The sequence below is a fragment of the Alosa pseudoharengus genome, unplaced genomic scaffold (genome assembly GCF_046254945.1).
Source record: "Alosa pseudoharengus isolate Yale_2024_CS ecotype anadromous, Long Island Sound unplaced genomic scaffold, YU_APseudo_1.1 YU_APseudo_1.1_scf_14, whole genome shotgun sequence".
NCBI lineage: Eukaryota > Metazoa > Chordata > Actinopteri > Clupeiformes > Clupeidae > Alosa > Alosa pseudoharengus.
This window is the reverse complement of record NW_027468609.1, coordinates 35,908,396-35,924,005: the sequence shown is the minus strand read 5'-3', so window position 1 is coordinate 35,924,005 and position 15,610 is coordinate 35,908,396. Positions and strand designations below refer to the sequence as shown.

Below are 15,610 nucleotides of genomic sequence, written 5' to 3'. Positions count from 1 at the left end.
CTCATTACAAGTTGGATGATCCCTCTTCTATTTACATTGGAGGATGCAAAGTCCATGATTTTCCTGGTGTAACCACAGGACGGATTTCAGTCCATCAATAAATTAATAGATAAGACAGGGTTTTTTCTGGATTATGTCTAAATATGGTTTCTTCTTTGCCTGGTAGAGTTTTCACCAGCATTTGTGGATGGAGCATCAAATTGTGTTCATACATGTAGACAATGGTTATCGGAAGTTTTCCTGAGCCCATCCAATGATTTTTCTTTACAGAAACAAGTGTGTGTTAATGCAGTGCCATGTGCCTCATGGTCATCCCATATTGTCCCATATTGTCCCATATTTCCATATTGTCAGCCAGTATCCTTTTTTTTACCAATATTTCTCTGGATTTTCTGAATATTTTAATGTTATTTTGTAATATAGATGATGAAATTTTCACGTTGATGAGCATTATTCTTACATTGTAGCATTATTTGCACACACAGGTTTCATAAAAGGCTGTTTTTTCAGCATTACTCTACTTTTGCAGCTTTTTGTTGCCCCTGTTGCAACGTTTTTGAGATGTGTTGAATCAAATTCAAAATGAGCTTATATTTTCATTATATGCTGTTTATGTATTTTTTGCAACTAAATATACAAGATTTGTAGTTTATTTTACACAGCATACCAACTTTTTTGGAAACAGGTTTGTACAAAGCAAACAAATAATCACCATCAAACCACTATTAGAATGTTGACAACATCAACAACATCGATAACATAACAACATCGACTTTACTATGACTTCATCCCTCATCAAAAGGGCAAAAGGTCTTAGAGGATGAACATGAGGATGCTATTTCAGACAATGTCTTTAGTACAGAATGCCAAATAGGATTGAAATTGATTTGAATGACGCTGCTCCCAACAGAGCTCAACTGCTCTGCCTGTAGACTACTGTTCGATTGTTCAATGTTTCTTTTCTTACTGGGAATCAATCTGTTGAATTTAGGGTGCTGTCAGTTCAGAGAGTACACAGAGGAGCTAGAAGATCATCCATATATATTTGATTTCCAGGGTCAGTATATCATGTTTTCATTAAGCAATATCGAAACCAATTTACAGAACAGTGCTGTACATCACAGCTATATGTTTTAATCAGCTTGTGTGTGCCCTGGTTATTGAACGGGCGGGCCACCTGTCATAGCATCTGCACACTGTAGAAGTTCAGATGGAAAATGCATGGTAGGCAAAGACAATTAGTGGTGCAAGGGGGAAGGTGACGCAAGGAATTAAGATCTAAGGCTGATACCAAAGACCTTAAAGTCTCTATGGATTTTACCACTATGGCCTTGTCTACAGGTCTATGGCTAAGAATCTATTTACCCCTAGATGGCAGCATTGCTATCTGGGAAATTCATACCTTCACCTTAAGCATTAAGTTCAATGTAGCCTATACAAAGATCATGAAATTGTTATCAGTTTCTGGGGTGATACATTTGCCATTATTGCAGTTTGCTGATAGTAAGACATGCAGGTTTCATTCTGTGAGGTACACCAAAATTATCTTGGTAGTTGGAATATATCCGAATAGCATATGAAGCATCCTATTCATGCTTTTGTCCATTGGCAGAGTGAAAGGGATCAGTCATATTGTAGTTAAATTGAGTTCAATAAAGAATTTAAGGTAGGCCTAGGCTAGGGCCTATTGGATGATGGCCTCTTCTCAGCAGCTTAGAATTTAAACCACTTAAGACACCAGTAGGCTAGACAATGGTGGCTGATGTTTACAACTGAAGACACTGGCTCTACAATCCCATCCCAGTGATACAGTATGTAACCACTGGGGTTTCTGTGTGCGCGCGTGTGTGTAACCCACGCTATCATGGCCTGAAGAAGAGCTCGGCAGTTATTGCGAGTTTGTGTGTGTTTAAGGTTAATGTAGAAGACGTTTCAGAACGTTGACAGAACCTTCGCGCCAGAGGTGTTGAAACGTTAGCACAGAGTGAGACAGAGACACTCAAGACTGGCACGACAACAGGCTGAGCAAGAGAGAGAGCGAAAAACACAACATTGTTCCCTTCTTAACGTTACATGAGGAGAGGCTCTGAAGAAAAAAACCCATCTTGGGATCTATTCGCTTGTCACTACGTATTACCTCTATTGTCTGTCGGGATACGTCTCGGAGATATTTTTACCGTCTCAGCAGAAGGGCAGAGAAAGAATTCTCTGAGGGGCCTCAGCTGCGGATGAACTTTGGGGGAGCGCGAGACACGCTGCTGACATGCGGAGAGCCTCTTGCTTGCCAGCTGATGACAGTCATAACCTGCCGAACCCTCAGCCATTTTCACACCAAGACCGCAGTTTCACCTGTGAATGGCTAAGTAGTTTGCTTCATTTCTTGGGCACGATGGTGACTACTATGCACTATAATATCTGGAGTGGATAAAACTGATTATTCTTAATTTGTTGAAATTAATTGTGTTTGTCAGGTGTCAACAAGGGAATATTGCAACCTACCTCAATCATAGTTCTACACTTCAGTTCCAGACTTCAATATCAGTAAAGACCACCAGTTTAGACGAGGTCTTGATAAATAAATACATTTAACTGCCATGAAACGTGATTTATGCATGAGTCATCTCGTGCCATCCTACTCCCTGAACAGAAGTCTGAAATGCTTACTCTCTAAGATGGTTCACCAGTGCCACACACGTTTGTTTCACTACAATGGTTCTCAATGCAATATGACAGTGGAGGGACATGGAGATGTCTTAAGGGCAAACCGGCAGCTCCATATGGGGGAAGACTTCTGAATCCTTTATCACACAAGATGCTGCGGTGTGTGGTTGGCTGTGTGATCCAGCAGAAGGGCATCTGAAAGGGGATAAACGTGCAGATAGGAGTGGTGTCAAAGGTTACAGATGGAGATCTCTTTTGGGTCTCAAAGCTGAGTTTCAGGCACAGAAAGGGAGGAAATGGTTCTCTATGGGGGAAAAAGAAAAGAAAATGAAGGTAATATTACCACAGTGTGGCACATTAGATAGGCTATGCTTATATTGTAAATAAACATAACATAAAACAATGTCCATGTCAGATAGGCCTATTCATTAAAAATAATTTCACTGCATAAAATAGCTTGTTCTGCTACTGGCCAGTTAAATCATTTATCTCATGTAAAAGCCCAATCAGCATCAGTATTAACAGTTGGACTTCACCTTCTTTCTCTCCTCAGAGTCCCCCCCATCAGAGCTGGAGTCTGGAGATGAACTGCAACTTCATCAACTTTGTGAGTTAGCACAGGCCTGGGAGGAGAGGGGTAGACAGGCGGACTGTCGCAAGCACTTCTCCAGCCACTACATCATGGGGCGGCCGCAGGTTATTTCCCGTGGATGGAGCTGACAGCACGGTTCATGTGTTAGAGGCCTCAGGAGCCCCATTCATTAAACATCACTTATGTGCCAGCGGCCAGGAGAGGACGAGAGGAAGGGAGAGAGAGGCGGGGGCAGGAGAGTGGGAGAGAGAATGTACAAGGCACCTGCCATTCTTCTTAACCCCCACTGAATTCTCTTCAGCCCAAATTGCTTTGAGAATTGCCTTGGTGGTCATTTTGATCTGATCTCATCTGGCCAATAAAATAAATCAATTACTCTGCCACTAGTCATTGTGGTCTGGAAATCTGTTTGTACCAATTTTGGGTACAACACAAAGAAGACTTCCAAACAATATTACAACATGCTTGGCAGTTGGATAAATTAATATTTGGGCAAAGTTTGATTGTATCTAGTTCAGGGACCCCAAGTAAGTGCAGGAAAGACAGTAAGAGTCTTCCATCTCCTCTCCAACTCTGACATTAATGACTCATTCTACGGCAGCAGGAACCACAAATACATTGGTTGACGTAATACTCTTGCGGATACTTGCGGATATCTCAAAGCTAGCCACCCAGAGGCTTGGGCCTATTTTGGGAAATACATCTTTGTCGAGCATATTCAGATTTGTATGATCAAAGTGGTTCTGCACAAACAAAAAACAGCACAAGAAAACAACCACAAATAAACACGAAACAAGGCCAATGTCAAGTTCATTCTTTAATTAGAAAATCTACTTATATACAGTATATATGTACTGTAGCAAATAAAGTCGATTCCGTAGGGTGCATGACAAGCACCAGTCCATCGTAGCCTTCCACACTATAAATAAAGTTTCATTTGAAATGTCTTTTGTTTTTAATATCATTCACTGTTGAGTCCCTAGACTGGGAGTACTTCTTCCAGCAGAATCAATCTGTCAATACTGTGGCGTGGCTGCACTGAGTACAACATATTCTTTCCACTCACACAGAGGGAAGAAAAAAAAGAAGAGAAAAAAATAAACTTAAAAAAAAAAAAAATCCTCTAAAGTCAGTCAGCATAACATGGCAGTAGGAGACCTGAGTCGGAACACGGTTTGGATCTGAACACACACCCTGAATCCATTTAGACAGCAGCTTTTGGAGTTGGTTACATTGTTTGTGGGTCCCTGTTGTTAGGAAACAGAGACGAAAGTGAAAGCAAAAAAAAAAAAAAAAAAAAAAACATCCCGAGGCAGAGAACCAGCAGAGCATAAACACACGTTATCGCTTTGAAACACTGAGAGACACACAATGCAGTAAAAATGTCATACATTCCCTAATTGCAGCCCAATAGGACAGTCGGAACAAACATTTTATCATCTGTTTAACAGACAGTGCTTGGTTCGATATATTACAGTCCATAGATACAATGCACAGAGAAAAAAAAAACATTAATAGATCACAGTAAAAAGTACACGTAATAATTTCATTTTTGTTTGATCATTTAAAAAAAAAAAAAAAAAAAAAAATTGGTTATCTCTCCGTTGCCTTCCTTGTCCCACCTCCACACACTGTTAAAAAGTGAGGTTTCGCGGTTGATCTCTACCTCTGTTGTGGAAATGCCTTGATTGAAATTCATCGTTTAAAACCCCTCACACCCCACAGAACCTAAGTGTCGCTCTACTTGAACGGTATCAGGCACTGAAGTCACTATGGCCAGAACAGGTTTTAGTCTTATCGTGTTACCCTGAATGCAGTTGCTATTTACATGTGTTTGTTTAATGCAAGGATGTTCCCTTTACATATCAATGTACACCACCAGTCTGATAGAGTTTAATGTTTGTGATACATATATGGGTTGAAGCGGGGGAGTCAGTACAATTTTCGCACTCATCGCAGCTTTGACTTTTTTTTTTTTACTATATTACCTTCTCGCATATTTGATACACATTTTTTCATACAGTTCATTAGCAGGCAGTGGATGAAATTAGGATTTGCAGATTTACTTGGTATTGACAACCCCCCTCCGCCTTCCTCTACCTCTCAACCCCAACCAAACATTAGTGCGAATAACAATTTTTTTTTGTTTGTTTGTTTTTGCTTGTTCCTCACTGGTTGAGGATTCGCCCGTTGTTTCGTTCGCGTCATGTCAGTTTGTTTGTGAACGACAGACGTCAACAGGAAGAGTTTGGTTATTCTGATATGGCTGACGAGCGGCTCAATGCCAGGAGCCACAAAAAGGCCCAACACATTTTCTTTATCATCCCCCACCACCTCCTCCAACCAAACTTCCTCTCCTCATCATTCCGTCCGTCCTTTCTCAACCCTCTCTTTCGTTCCTGTGCTACTTTTTTCAACGTTCCCTTCACGCTTAATTTCTCTTCCATCATTTCAACCTCTCTATAGTTTTCCCTGCACTCCCTCTTCCCCATCCCTCTTTATTCCTCTTTTTCCTCCCATCCCCCCCTCTTCTCTTCTCTTTCTCGACCTCCCCTCACTAAATCTTTCAGTCTCGTGTGTTGGTTTCTTGTCACCAGCCTCTCCTCTCCTGTCCGTCTGCTCTTCCTCTTCCTCATGGCCTTGCAGCTGCGCGGGGCTGATACAGACGCTGATGCGGAGGCCGCTGGTGTGTATGTTCCGCTCAGCTACTGGCCCGACTTCTTGTCCTTTTGGAAGCTGAAGCTGGTGCGGCGGCTCAGCTTGCGCTGCTTCTGGGCGAAGTAGTCGGCGCGCGACGAGCTGGCCCTGGACTCTAGGATGTAGTTCACCTGAGGATGGGGAGTGGGGGAGGGCGGAGGGTTGGAGGAGGTGGGGTGAGTGATGCTTTTTGATCATCTTAAAGAGGTATATATATATATATATATATATATATATATATATATAGTAAGTATAAGTATATATACTCTTTTGATCCCGTGAGGGAAATTTGGTCTCTGCATTTAACCCAATCCGTGAATTAGTGAAACACAGCACACAGTGATGTGAAGCACACACTAATCCCGGCACAGTGAGCTGCCTACAACCACAACGGCACTCGGGGAGCAGTAAGGGGTTAGGTGCCTTGCTCAAGGGCACTTCAGCTGTGGCCCACTGGTCGGGGCTCGAACCAGCAACCCTCCGGTTACAAGTCCAGAGTGCTAACCAGTGGGCCACGGCTGCCCACTGGTGACATCAAATGTGTGTGAAACCACACACTCCTTTGGATGGGAACCCTCATTGCACAGCGTGAACACAGAATAAATGTAGCCAATTGACTACACGACAATAAGATATTCAGACTAGCATGCTGGCACGAAAAGTTTCTGAAGGTGATCTGATGTAAAATTCTGCCGCATGTGGGGAGGGGGAATAGATGCATATTTGAGGAGTGGCACAGGTGTGTTGGGCGAGGGTGAAGGTGAACACAGCAAACTTGCTCTTACCTTGAGCACAATCTCGTTGACTGTAGCAGCATCAGACTCGAAGTAGAGAGCCTTGTAGTCGTGATTGCTGAGATATGTGAGTTTGAATATTGCATGACCTGCAAGGACAGTAGAGAGAGAGAGAGAGAAAGAGAAAGAAGGAGAGAGTGAAAGGGGAGGTGACTTCCAGAATAAAAAACAAGCACAGAGGTACTATACAAGTAAAAGACAAAATAATTGTTCCATGTACTGAAAAAGCATAAACTAGTTTTACTGTGCATATTTTCACCTAATGCTGAATGAATTACCAAGCGAGAATCACAAATATTTTTTGTGTGCTACCATAAAATCCAAGCTCTATAAATGTTCTTTTACTATTGAACAAACATCTGTTGGTCCTCCTTCATATTTCATTAGTAGCCTCGCATCCGGCACTGACCATTCATTAGCGCTAATGCACAGCACAGGGGTTTAAATCAGCCAGCATGCTCAATAAGCAAGCGAAGGTTAGCCTATGCTAATCTTGTCCCCCTTCCATTAGGCTAACTCCCGGCCGGCCCAGGGACCAGGCAGTGGGGGGTGACGATCAATTTAGGCCATTTGAAATGGCCAAGCCATCAGTCGTGTCTTAAGGTCACAGGAGTGCAAAGGAGCGAGCTCTGGAGAATCCAGCTTCCGTATGAGATGATGAATTCCCATGGCTTGTCAGACCGAAAGAGATGATTGGTCCCGGCCAAGGGTTCCCTCATCACAAAAACAGTACTTCATTGTTGGTTTTATCCACCTGATATTAAAGCCGCAGATGCGGTGCAACAGTAATCCTACCCTTTGGCAAAAACCAACAAATGGGAAAACCAACAAATTGGTACTAAATTGTGTAAGAGCTCCACGAAAATCACAACCAGATTGTAACACATCTTGTAACACATCCTTTGTGGGATTCCAAATAAGAATATAAATCTGAATTTAACACAGCAGGACAACTTGAAACCGGGTGAACCTAGCTGAAACCTGGCCCCTGCTAGTATTGTGTCAGATGCAGGTGTTTGATATGATGGGGAAAAAAGTAGTACATTAAAGTGTCACTATATCGATCAAAACACACACAGCCAAATGCATGAGCTGATGGACAGGGTAGCACTGGAATACTGGAAAGGTCAGACTCCAGTCTCCAGGCAACACCTACAGGCACATAATTTAATGGCAATTCTGAGAAAAATAAATAAATAAGTTCTTCTAGGAAAAATGCAATGCTCAACACATTTTGCCCAGGGCAATTTAACACTGTGATTTATTTAATTTATTTAATTTTGGATAAGCAACTTAAAAGGTCTATTAATATACTGGGGGACACATCGAGACGATTAGGTAATGCATGAGTATGTGTGTGTTTAGGAGATGCGTGTGTACGTTTGAGGGTGTGTGTGTGTTTAAAAAAAGAAGGCTGGAAAGGTTCTTCATTGACCTTGTGGCTTGGGGTAATTAATGACAAATGCCTTAGTTACTACTTCACGACAGACATTAGGGCAAGTGCTTCCTGTGTATGGCTTTGCTGATAACTTCATACCTTTCTGGTTAGGAGAATACGTGCTTTTTTTTTTTTTTAAAGAAAAAAAGAAAGATCTAAAGCGAGGGAGAGCACAGTCTAATCAATGATGTGAAAAAACAATGCCTTGCTGCTTCCCCCAGCAACATTTTAAGTGTAACCATGATATAAACAACAACAAAAAAAGGTGCTAGCAGACATTTTACTGCAGATTAGAAATCCTCACAGTGATTGGTGAGGTGGAACTAGGAGGGAAAAGAGGAAGTAAATGGTAGACTATGATCACACGGCAGCGTTTATAATACTTTAGCTCTGTTGCTTCTTCACAACATTACACTGGGCCCATCTGAGGGCTTACGTGAGTGTGTAGGTGAGGTATCTATGAGCAACTTGAGAGCAACAGAAACACTTATCACATTAATGGGATGAGACCCACATACAAAACGCCCATCACTCTGGGCCACAAACATCCTCTCACTTACCATTAGTTTATTTGCTTGGTGCGAGGGGGTTTCATAGCAATTACCTTGCTGATTCATAAATCCCCTCAACTACTACAGTATACACACACACATATACTGCTTGTGATGGGTTTCTACCCCCCTCTCTTTAAAGCCATACCAGGTACTGTAAGAGATGAGTTTAACACTTTAACAGCTGGAAAGCAGGTGAGGAATAGAGAATGACATGGCTTCATTTCATTTCACTTCTGAGAGGGTGTGTGTGTGTGCGTGTGCGTGTGCGTGTGTGTGTATAGCAATGATCTCCTGTGAAAATCTATTGTTTATCCCTGCTTCACGAGACAACCAAGCAGACCTGGGAGAGGAAATAAGCGATGATGCGGATGGTAAGACCTTAACACCCAACTGCAAGGAATAGTGTGGTCTCACAAAGGGCCCCCCACACACACATATACACACACCTATACAGCCTGTGATCTATATTTCTTCTCCTTCATCTCTTGATGATTAACACACACACACACACACACACAGAGTGTTCTACTCACTTGGGCTCTTCTCTTCCACCAGGTCGCAGGCACACAGCAGATCAGAGTCGATGGAGATGGGCTTCTGTCGGATCCAGAACTTGGTGCTGGTCTTCTGATTGGTGACCGGGTCGATCTCCACCTTCTCTCCCGAGATGCCTGGCGGAAAAAAACAAAAAAACGGAGGGATGGTGAGAGCGATAAAGCCAACAGGCACATGGGGATGAAAGAAAATCAAACAAAAAAAAAAAGAGAGAGAAACAAGAGAACAAAAAAACAACGTAGACAATGAGTGGGAGAGAATGCAGCTGTGTTGTATGGGTTTTTTTTATTCCGTGTGCACCGTCTTATCGGGAGTATTCAAATTGATTTCCAGACTCCATTCTCCTGGCCCTCAATTGTGTGCTCGCATGCAGACGCCTGGCCAAGGACTGCCTCGCTCTCCTCCACCAGCGGCAACACAAAGGACGCCGAATCCACAATGAGCCGGAACAAAGACGCGGGGATATTGCCAGCTCATACAAGGCGAGCCCACTGATGACAGACATGGTGTACCAAAGGCACACAACGCCTCCCCACCGCACACACCCTTTTTGTTGAAAAAGCCTCCACTCAATTATTAAACCAGACGGTCCACTGGATCAGTGGAGAATAGACGCAACGCACACAAACGCAAAATGTGGGCATAGATGACCGAGACAGCTTTGATAGCCTATTCCAACAAACCCACGCAATACACCCCCTCAATTACACACACACACACACACACACACACACACACACACACACACACACTCAACCCCCCCCTCATCTCTTCTGCTCTAAACACACATGGGAAAAACACTCCCCAAAAACACCACCCCACAGGGGGGCCCCCAACGGTGATGGGACTGACAGCTGTCAATCAGACAGGCCGACGTGAAATATTGCAGGCAAAGATCAGCGCGCCCCCGAATACTCCCCGGCTGTCAATCACAGTCGGCACAGCAACGGAATAATCAACTGATGCACGCCGTAAACGACCATTTTGGGTGCGTGTCTGAAGCCATCAGTCAAAAGTGAGTGAGTGTTAAGCCATTTTTGAAATGGGGGAGGTGGGGTGGGGGGTGGGGTCTTGGAGATCACTGAGAACTAATATGCATTAGGAAAATCGGATAGACTAGAACACTATGAGAGGAACCTCTCCACCTGCCGAGGATATTGAATGCATATAGCATGAACTCATTCCGCAGCCTCTCCCTCTTTTCCGTCTTTGGCCATATGGAATTGGTTGCCATAGCAAAGAGCACAGGAAACAACAGTGTGCTTCGTTCAAACGTGATGAGAAGCAGCAGGGCAATCATAGGAAATTGTTCTAAAAACAGGCTCCTTGGAAGGCTTCACAACAGGGGCTTCGGCTCATGCACACATACCCTGGTACTAACGGATTTATAATCACACACTCTGGGTCTACTACTGACAAATGGAAACGATTTATGAGATTTCTACAAACTAAGGCTTTGGAAGAGGTCAACACCTATACATCCAGTTGTATCAGTAAATTGCCCATAAAACCTTGACTCATTTAAAACCTAGTGCATTGCCACTGGTGCTCTCCTTCCAGTATGCTACTTGGGTATGAACAAGTCAGGTTACTGAAACCAGGCAACATCTCATATCATGCATGCCCTCCTCCCCTTCATATCCTCATTCTCCTCCTGGTCTCACCTCTCTCTTTCCATCCTCTTTGTTCTGCCTCTCTGTCTCTCTCCCTCTCTTTTTCTGTCCTCATCTCTTTCTCTCTCGTCTCCTCACGTCTCTCGTCCCTGCAGTGTCCCCTCTGCACTGAGTGGCCCGCTGGCGAGTGAGCTGTTCCCGCCGCTAACGAGAGGCGACACCTTCCCGATAACCCCTCCGGCCGCCCCCCCCCCCCAACCCTTCGCTCTTAGTTTCCTTTCATTCTCTTCCATTTCTCTGTCACGGCGTTAATGAGCTTTATTGACCCGGCCGGCACGGGGCTGACGGCTCCACCATCTTTTTTCATTTACATCCATTACGGGTGAACCAAGGGCACAGGGCCTGGCAGCCTGCAGAGCTCTCACCATCCCTGCAGTAGCGTAGGCACCGGTGGGGTTGGCCACTCCCTGACATGGTCAAGCCCTCAGGGATGGCTTATCCCAGCAGACACCTCCGTACAGTGTTGGGTTGCTGTTACAAAGCTACCATACAAATTAGTGGGTGTATCCATATCAAGAGCTAACCTAATCTCACTTTAGACAACTGGGTGTAGATGATGAGCTGCAGTCACTAGTCGCTTTGATTTTAAGCGAGAGAGAGACACTAGACACAGCTAGCATCTTAAGTGTACACATGGTGACAGGGCAAAATCTGTGTTTACTGTCTTGACTGCCCCTCTCAATCATCCAGCATCGCAGAAGTGTGATCAGTAGAGACCAGGGACAAACCCAGAGGCCAGATGAGACATTAGGTGGCAATAACGGGAGGAGCACAATGGATTCCTTTGTACAGAACGGCAGTGCAATAGAGAGCTAACTGGCTCTCCATAACTTATAGAGAAATAGAGTGAGTGTCTTTTGGATTGCCCACACTGGAGCAAGTGTGTGTGTGTGTGTGTCCGTGTGTGTGTCCGTGTGTGTGTCTGTCTGTGTGTGTGTCTGTCTGTGTGTCTGTCTGTGTGTGTGTGTCTTACCCAGCTGTGTGTGTGTCTGTGTGTGAGAGACTTACCCAGCTGTACGTCCGTCGTGAAGCGCAGCTTGTGGATCATGCTGATCTTGAAGGACTTGTAGTGGTGGCTACTCAGCATGTCCTGCACGGTGGTGATGTCTATGGGAGGGTCCTCCTCTGAGCTCTCCTCACCTCTCGAGCCTGACCATGAATAAACGAGAAAGAGAGAGAAAGAAAAATGCATAAAGAGTGAAAGAGAGAAAGAAAAGCGCATAAAGAGTGAACTGTAAAAACAGTAACCCTGTGGGAAATTAAGATGGTCAAAAATATCTGACATAAATAACACGCTCTCTGTCTATAAGAATTCAAGACATATTTGTAGCATCTTAAGTCCTTAAATCAGAACTTATGCAATGTATAGCATAAAGGAACATTAACAAATGTATGACTATTATTGCTAAATGACCATTTATATATACTGCTAAAAAAACACATTTTTTGAAACCTTCCACCCTTTTCTCCATTCTCAAACTACATTCACAGAATGTCTGACAGTTCTTGCAAAATAAAAAACTCGCCTCAAAACTTGCTCAGAGCCATATATATATGCGGGAATGAGTGTAGGTGTGCTCACTGTTTTCTCGGACAAGGCAGAACTCCAGTGTGCTCTGGCTCTCCAGTGTGCTGTCCAGGTCCACCGCCACGTTGGGCTCCGCCTGCTTCTCCAACCTGTACAGGGGACCTGCAGCACAGAGACGACACAGAGCGGTCAGCATCGCTGCATCAGCCTCACGTGTGGACAACAACAGACCAAAAAATAATAAAATAAAAAATAACACAAAAGTGCTGGATTGAGAGGATAACGGCTAACTAAAAGTAAAGAGAATATGTTTCACAGACATTCCACACTAAATATGCTTCTCCTCCATTTCATATCTGTTGATGTGGGTATATATCCAAGTTTTCATGCTCTTTTCAGTCAGACCCTTGTCAGAAATTACTCAGCTACATAATTATGGTTTCACACTGAAAGCTCTTTACTGCCTAGTAGTGAATATGTAGAGTGGTGTTTTATGCTTGATGGCGATACAATGGTCCTCCTTCTACTCTTTAGAATAATGCAACGTTACAACTTGACAGCTCATTTTGTCCATAAAATGGAGTGTAGCATTTATTTTGCACACATGTGAAAATAACAGGGAATGGGAGAATGGGAGAGGGAGAGAGAGAGAGAGAGGGAAAGAGACCGAGTGAAAGAGAGAGGAGAAAGTGAGCCTGCACAGTATCAACCATATGCGACAGGGAGAAGGGCACCGAGGTTATGGCATCTCTTCTCATTTCTCTCTTTCCCGCTCCCAACTCTCCCTCCCTCCCTCCTTCTGTCTCCCTCCATCCATTCCTCCCTCCCTCCCACACCTCCACCAGCCTTAGAGTGCCTGGCCTCCTGAACAAAAGACGGCATTCAGCCCTCTTGGCCCCCGACGCTCTATTCATCTCTGGCCCCAGGCATGTGAAGGACGCCACGCTCCACCCAATTTAGCCCACCCAAACCTGGAGCCCCAATTAGATTCCCAACCCGCTCCTTTCCCCCTCTCTTCCCCTTCGCCAGAGCCGCCACCACCACCACCACCGCCGCCGCCGCCAGCCTCGGCCTCCGTCAGTGCCAGGGCCGAGACCCGTTTTTAGGTGACCTCTTTGGCTCCCAAACAGCCAGATGCAATTATCCGTCTCCACCAAAGAGGACGGCAATGAAATCAAGGGAAAAGGAAAGAGAGACAGAGTGAAAGAGAGAGAGAGAAAGAGAGAGAGAGAAAGAGAGACAGAGAGAAAGAGAGACAGAGTGAAAGAGAGCGAGAGAGAAAGAGAGCACGATGGAAAAAAAACTTTTTTCTGTCTCTGGTACTCTGTTTTACTCTGTGTCAGGCGACTTGACCTCACAGTCTGATGTAGACAGGGGAGGTAGGACCACCCTATTGTGCACCAGCTAAAGGTCTCTGTATGTGAGTGTGTGTCTGTGTGTGTGTGTGTGTCTGTGTGTGTCTGTGTGTGTGTGTGTGTGTGTGAGAGAGAGAGAGAGAAAGACAAAGCCTGGAGGAAACCAAGGCACTTTAAAACACACATCCTCTGCAGCAATGCTACTGCATCTTAATTAACAAACCCGATTAAAGAAGCTCCTGGCGGCTCCTCTGCGTCTTAATGAAATATCTCAAGGGGGTTGGCCGTGACGCGCAGGCCGCACGGCTGATCGAGTTAGCCCAGTGTCCAGTGACGTGAGGGGCCACGGCTAAGGCTACGGCCAGCGGTGCGGCGCGCTGCCCGACTCTGCTCTCCGGGCGCACTGCATTCCGTCCGCGGAAGCTCTAATCCAATCAGGCCTGTCCTCGGGAATCAATACCTGGGGCGTCTGAGGGATGCCACAGGACGCGGTGCTCCCAGAGGGCTCACACCCACCCCCCCCCCCCGGGCAACGCTCATGTGTCTCCATCACCGTGACTTACACGCTGACCACTAACGAGTCCTTTCTGCAGTGTCCACGCCCATGCTGATAATGGAACACCCCGTCCCCGGTCAGGTCCTCCCCAATGTTACATCTCTTATTTCGCTTATTAAAGAGGTGGACAGTACGAGTCTACCATTATCAACTTCCACGGTCAACGAAAGTGGTCTTAATGCAAGGCATATTAGGTAGAGATGAAGTCCCCAAGGGAAGGGAATGCAAAGATGGGGCCTACGTGGAGTGGGTTAAGGCGATTTGATACACCTTCAGGATTGTGCAGGTTTTGTGGAGGGACAGTAGTATTACAGTTCACCTATGTGGAAGAGGAGCGTGGTGGGGATTTTGAAGGTCATTGTGATTTTTTTTTGTAATCACCATATAAAGGCGCCATGGTAAGGAGGAGGAAGAGGAGAAAAGGAAAAAGAAAGAAAAAAAAAGAAGCTGGCATTCTTAAGTAGGGCAAAGACTGTGGGCAATATTTACCCTTTTCTCAAATACCGTGGTTTCCAAAATGTCAACGGAGCCTCAGCACGCCGGCAACCTCCACTGAGAAAGAAAACAATCTGCCCGCGCTGGCCCCGAGGCGTCCCGCCGCTCAACAGTTCATCGGCGACCGACTTGCGGCCAGAGTGGCGAAGGGCCGTACAGAGCACCGCTGGCCACTGCACAACAAAGGCAATGAGGAGGGGCAAATCCAATTTCACCGTGATGGTACATGTCCGGTGTGGTGGCTTAGGTGTGTGTGTGTGTGTGTTTATTTATATGTGATGTGTGTGTGTGAGATTTTCTGCACAAGGCTGTAACCCCCGCTCTACGGGCATGACACCGCGAAGCAGAAGTGTGTGACTAATTCAAAAACACATGAAATGACCTTTCAGATTCCCGACTGGTGCAGCTCTTGCTAGTGAGAAAGAGTGAGAGCGTGAGAGAGGGAGAGAGGGGGGAGAAAAAAAGAAAGAAAGCAAAGAAAGCGAGAGAGAGAGAGAGAGAGAGAGAGAGAGAGAGAGAGAGAGAGAGAGAGAGAGAGCAAACAACACAACCTCTAGCCTCCAGGTTTCTGCCTGATTCTGCAAAGCTGGAGGATTTACCCAAATGTATGCAGTTTAAGGTGCAGGCAAAAACAAACATGGATCCAGGAGAGCTCTCGGCCTCAAGGACAAACGCCGAGCTGATAAATAAACCAGTCTCCATCTCGCACACA

The 15,610-nt window shown here is 45.0% G+C and overlaps 1 protein-coding gene across 5 annotated transcripts in view; it reads right to left on the bottom strand.

The window, feature by feature from the left end:
* Positions 1–4,057: 4,057 nt before the first annotated feature.
* mapkap1 (MAPK associated protein 1) overlaps positions 4,058–15,610 on the bottom strand; it is a 38,313-nt gene continuing 26,760 nt past the window's right edge. For all 5 annotated transcript variants that reach the window (XM_076284844.1, XM_076284848.1, XM_076284847.1 and 2 more), the window contains 5 exons: positions 12,547–12,654; positions 11,973–12,113; positions 9,270–9,407; positions 6,736–6,833; positions 4,058–6,081 (listed from right to left, as the gene is read on the bottom strand). In XM_076284844.1, coding sequence (XP_076140959.1) covers positions 5,959–6,081; positions 6,736–6,833; positions 9,270–9,407; positions 11,973–12,113; positions 12,547–12,654 — 608 coding nt within the window. In that variant the 3' untranslated portion in view covers positions 4,058–5,958. The remainder of the gene's footprint in view (positions 6,082–6,735; positions 6,834–9,269; positions 9,408–11,972; positions 12,114–12,546; positions 12,655–15,610) is intronic.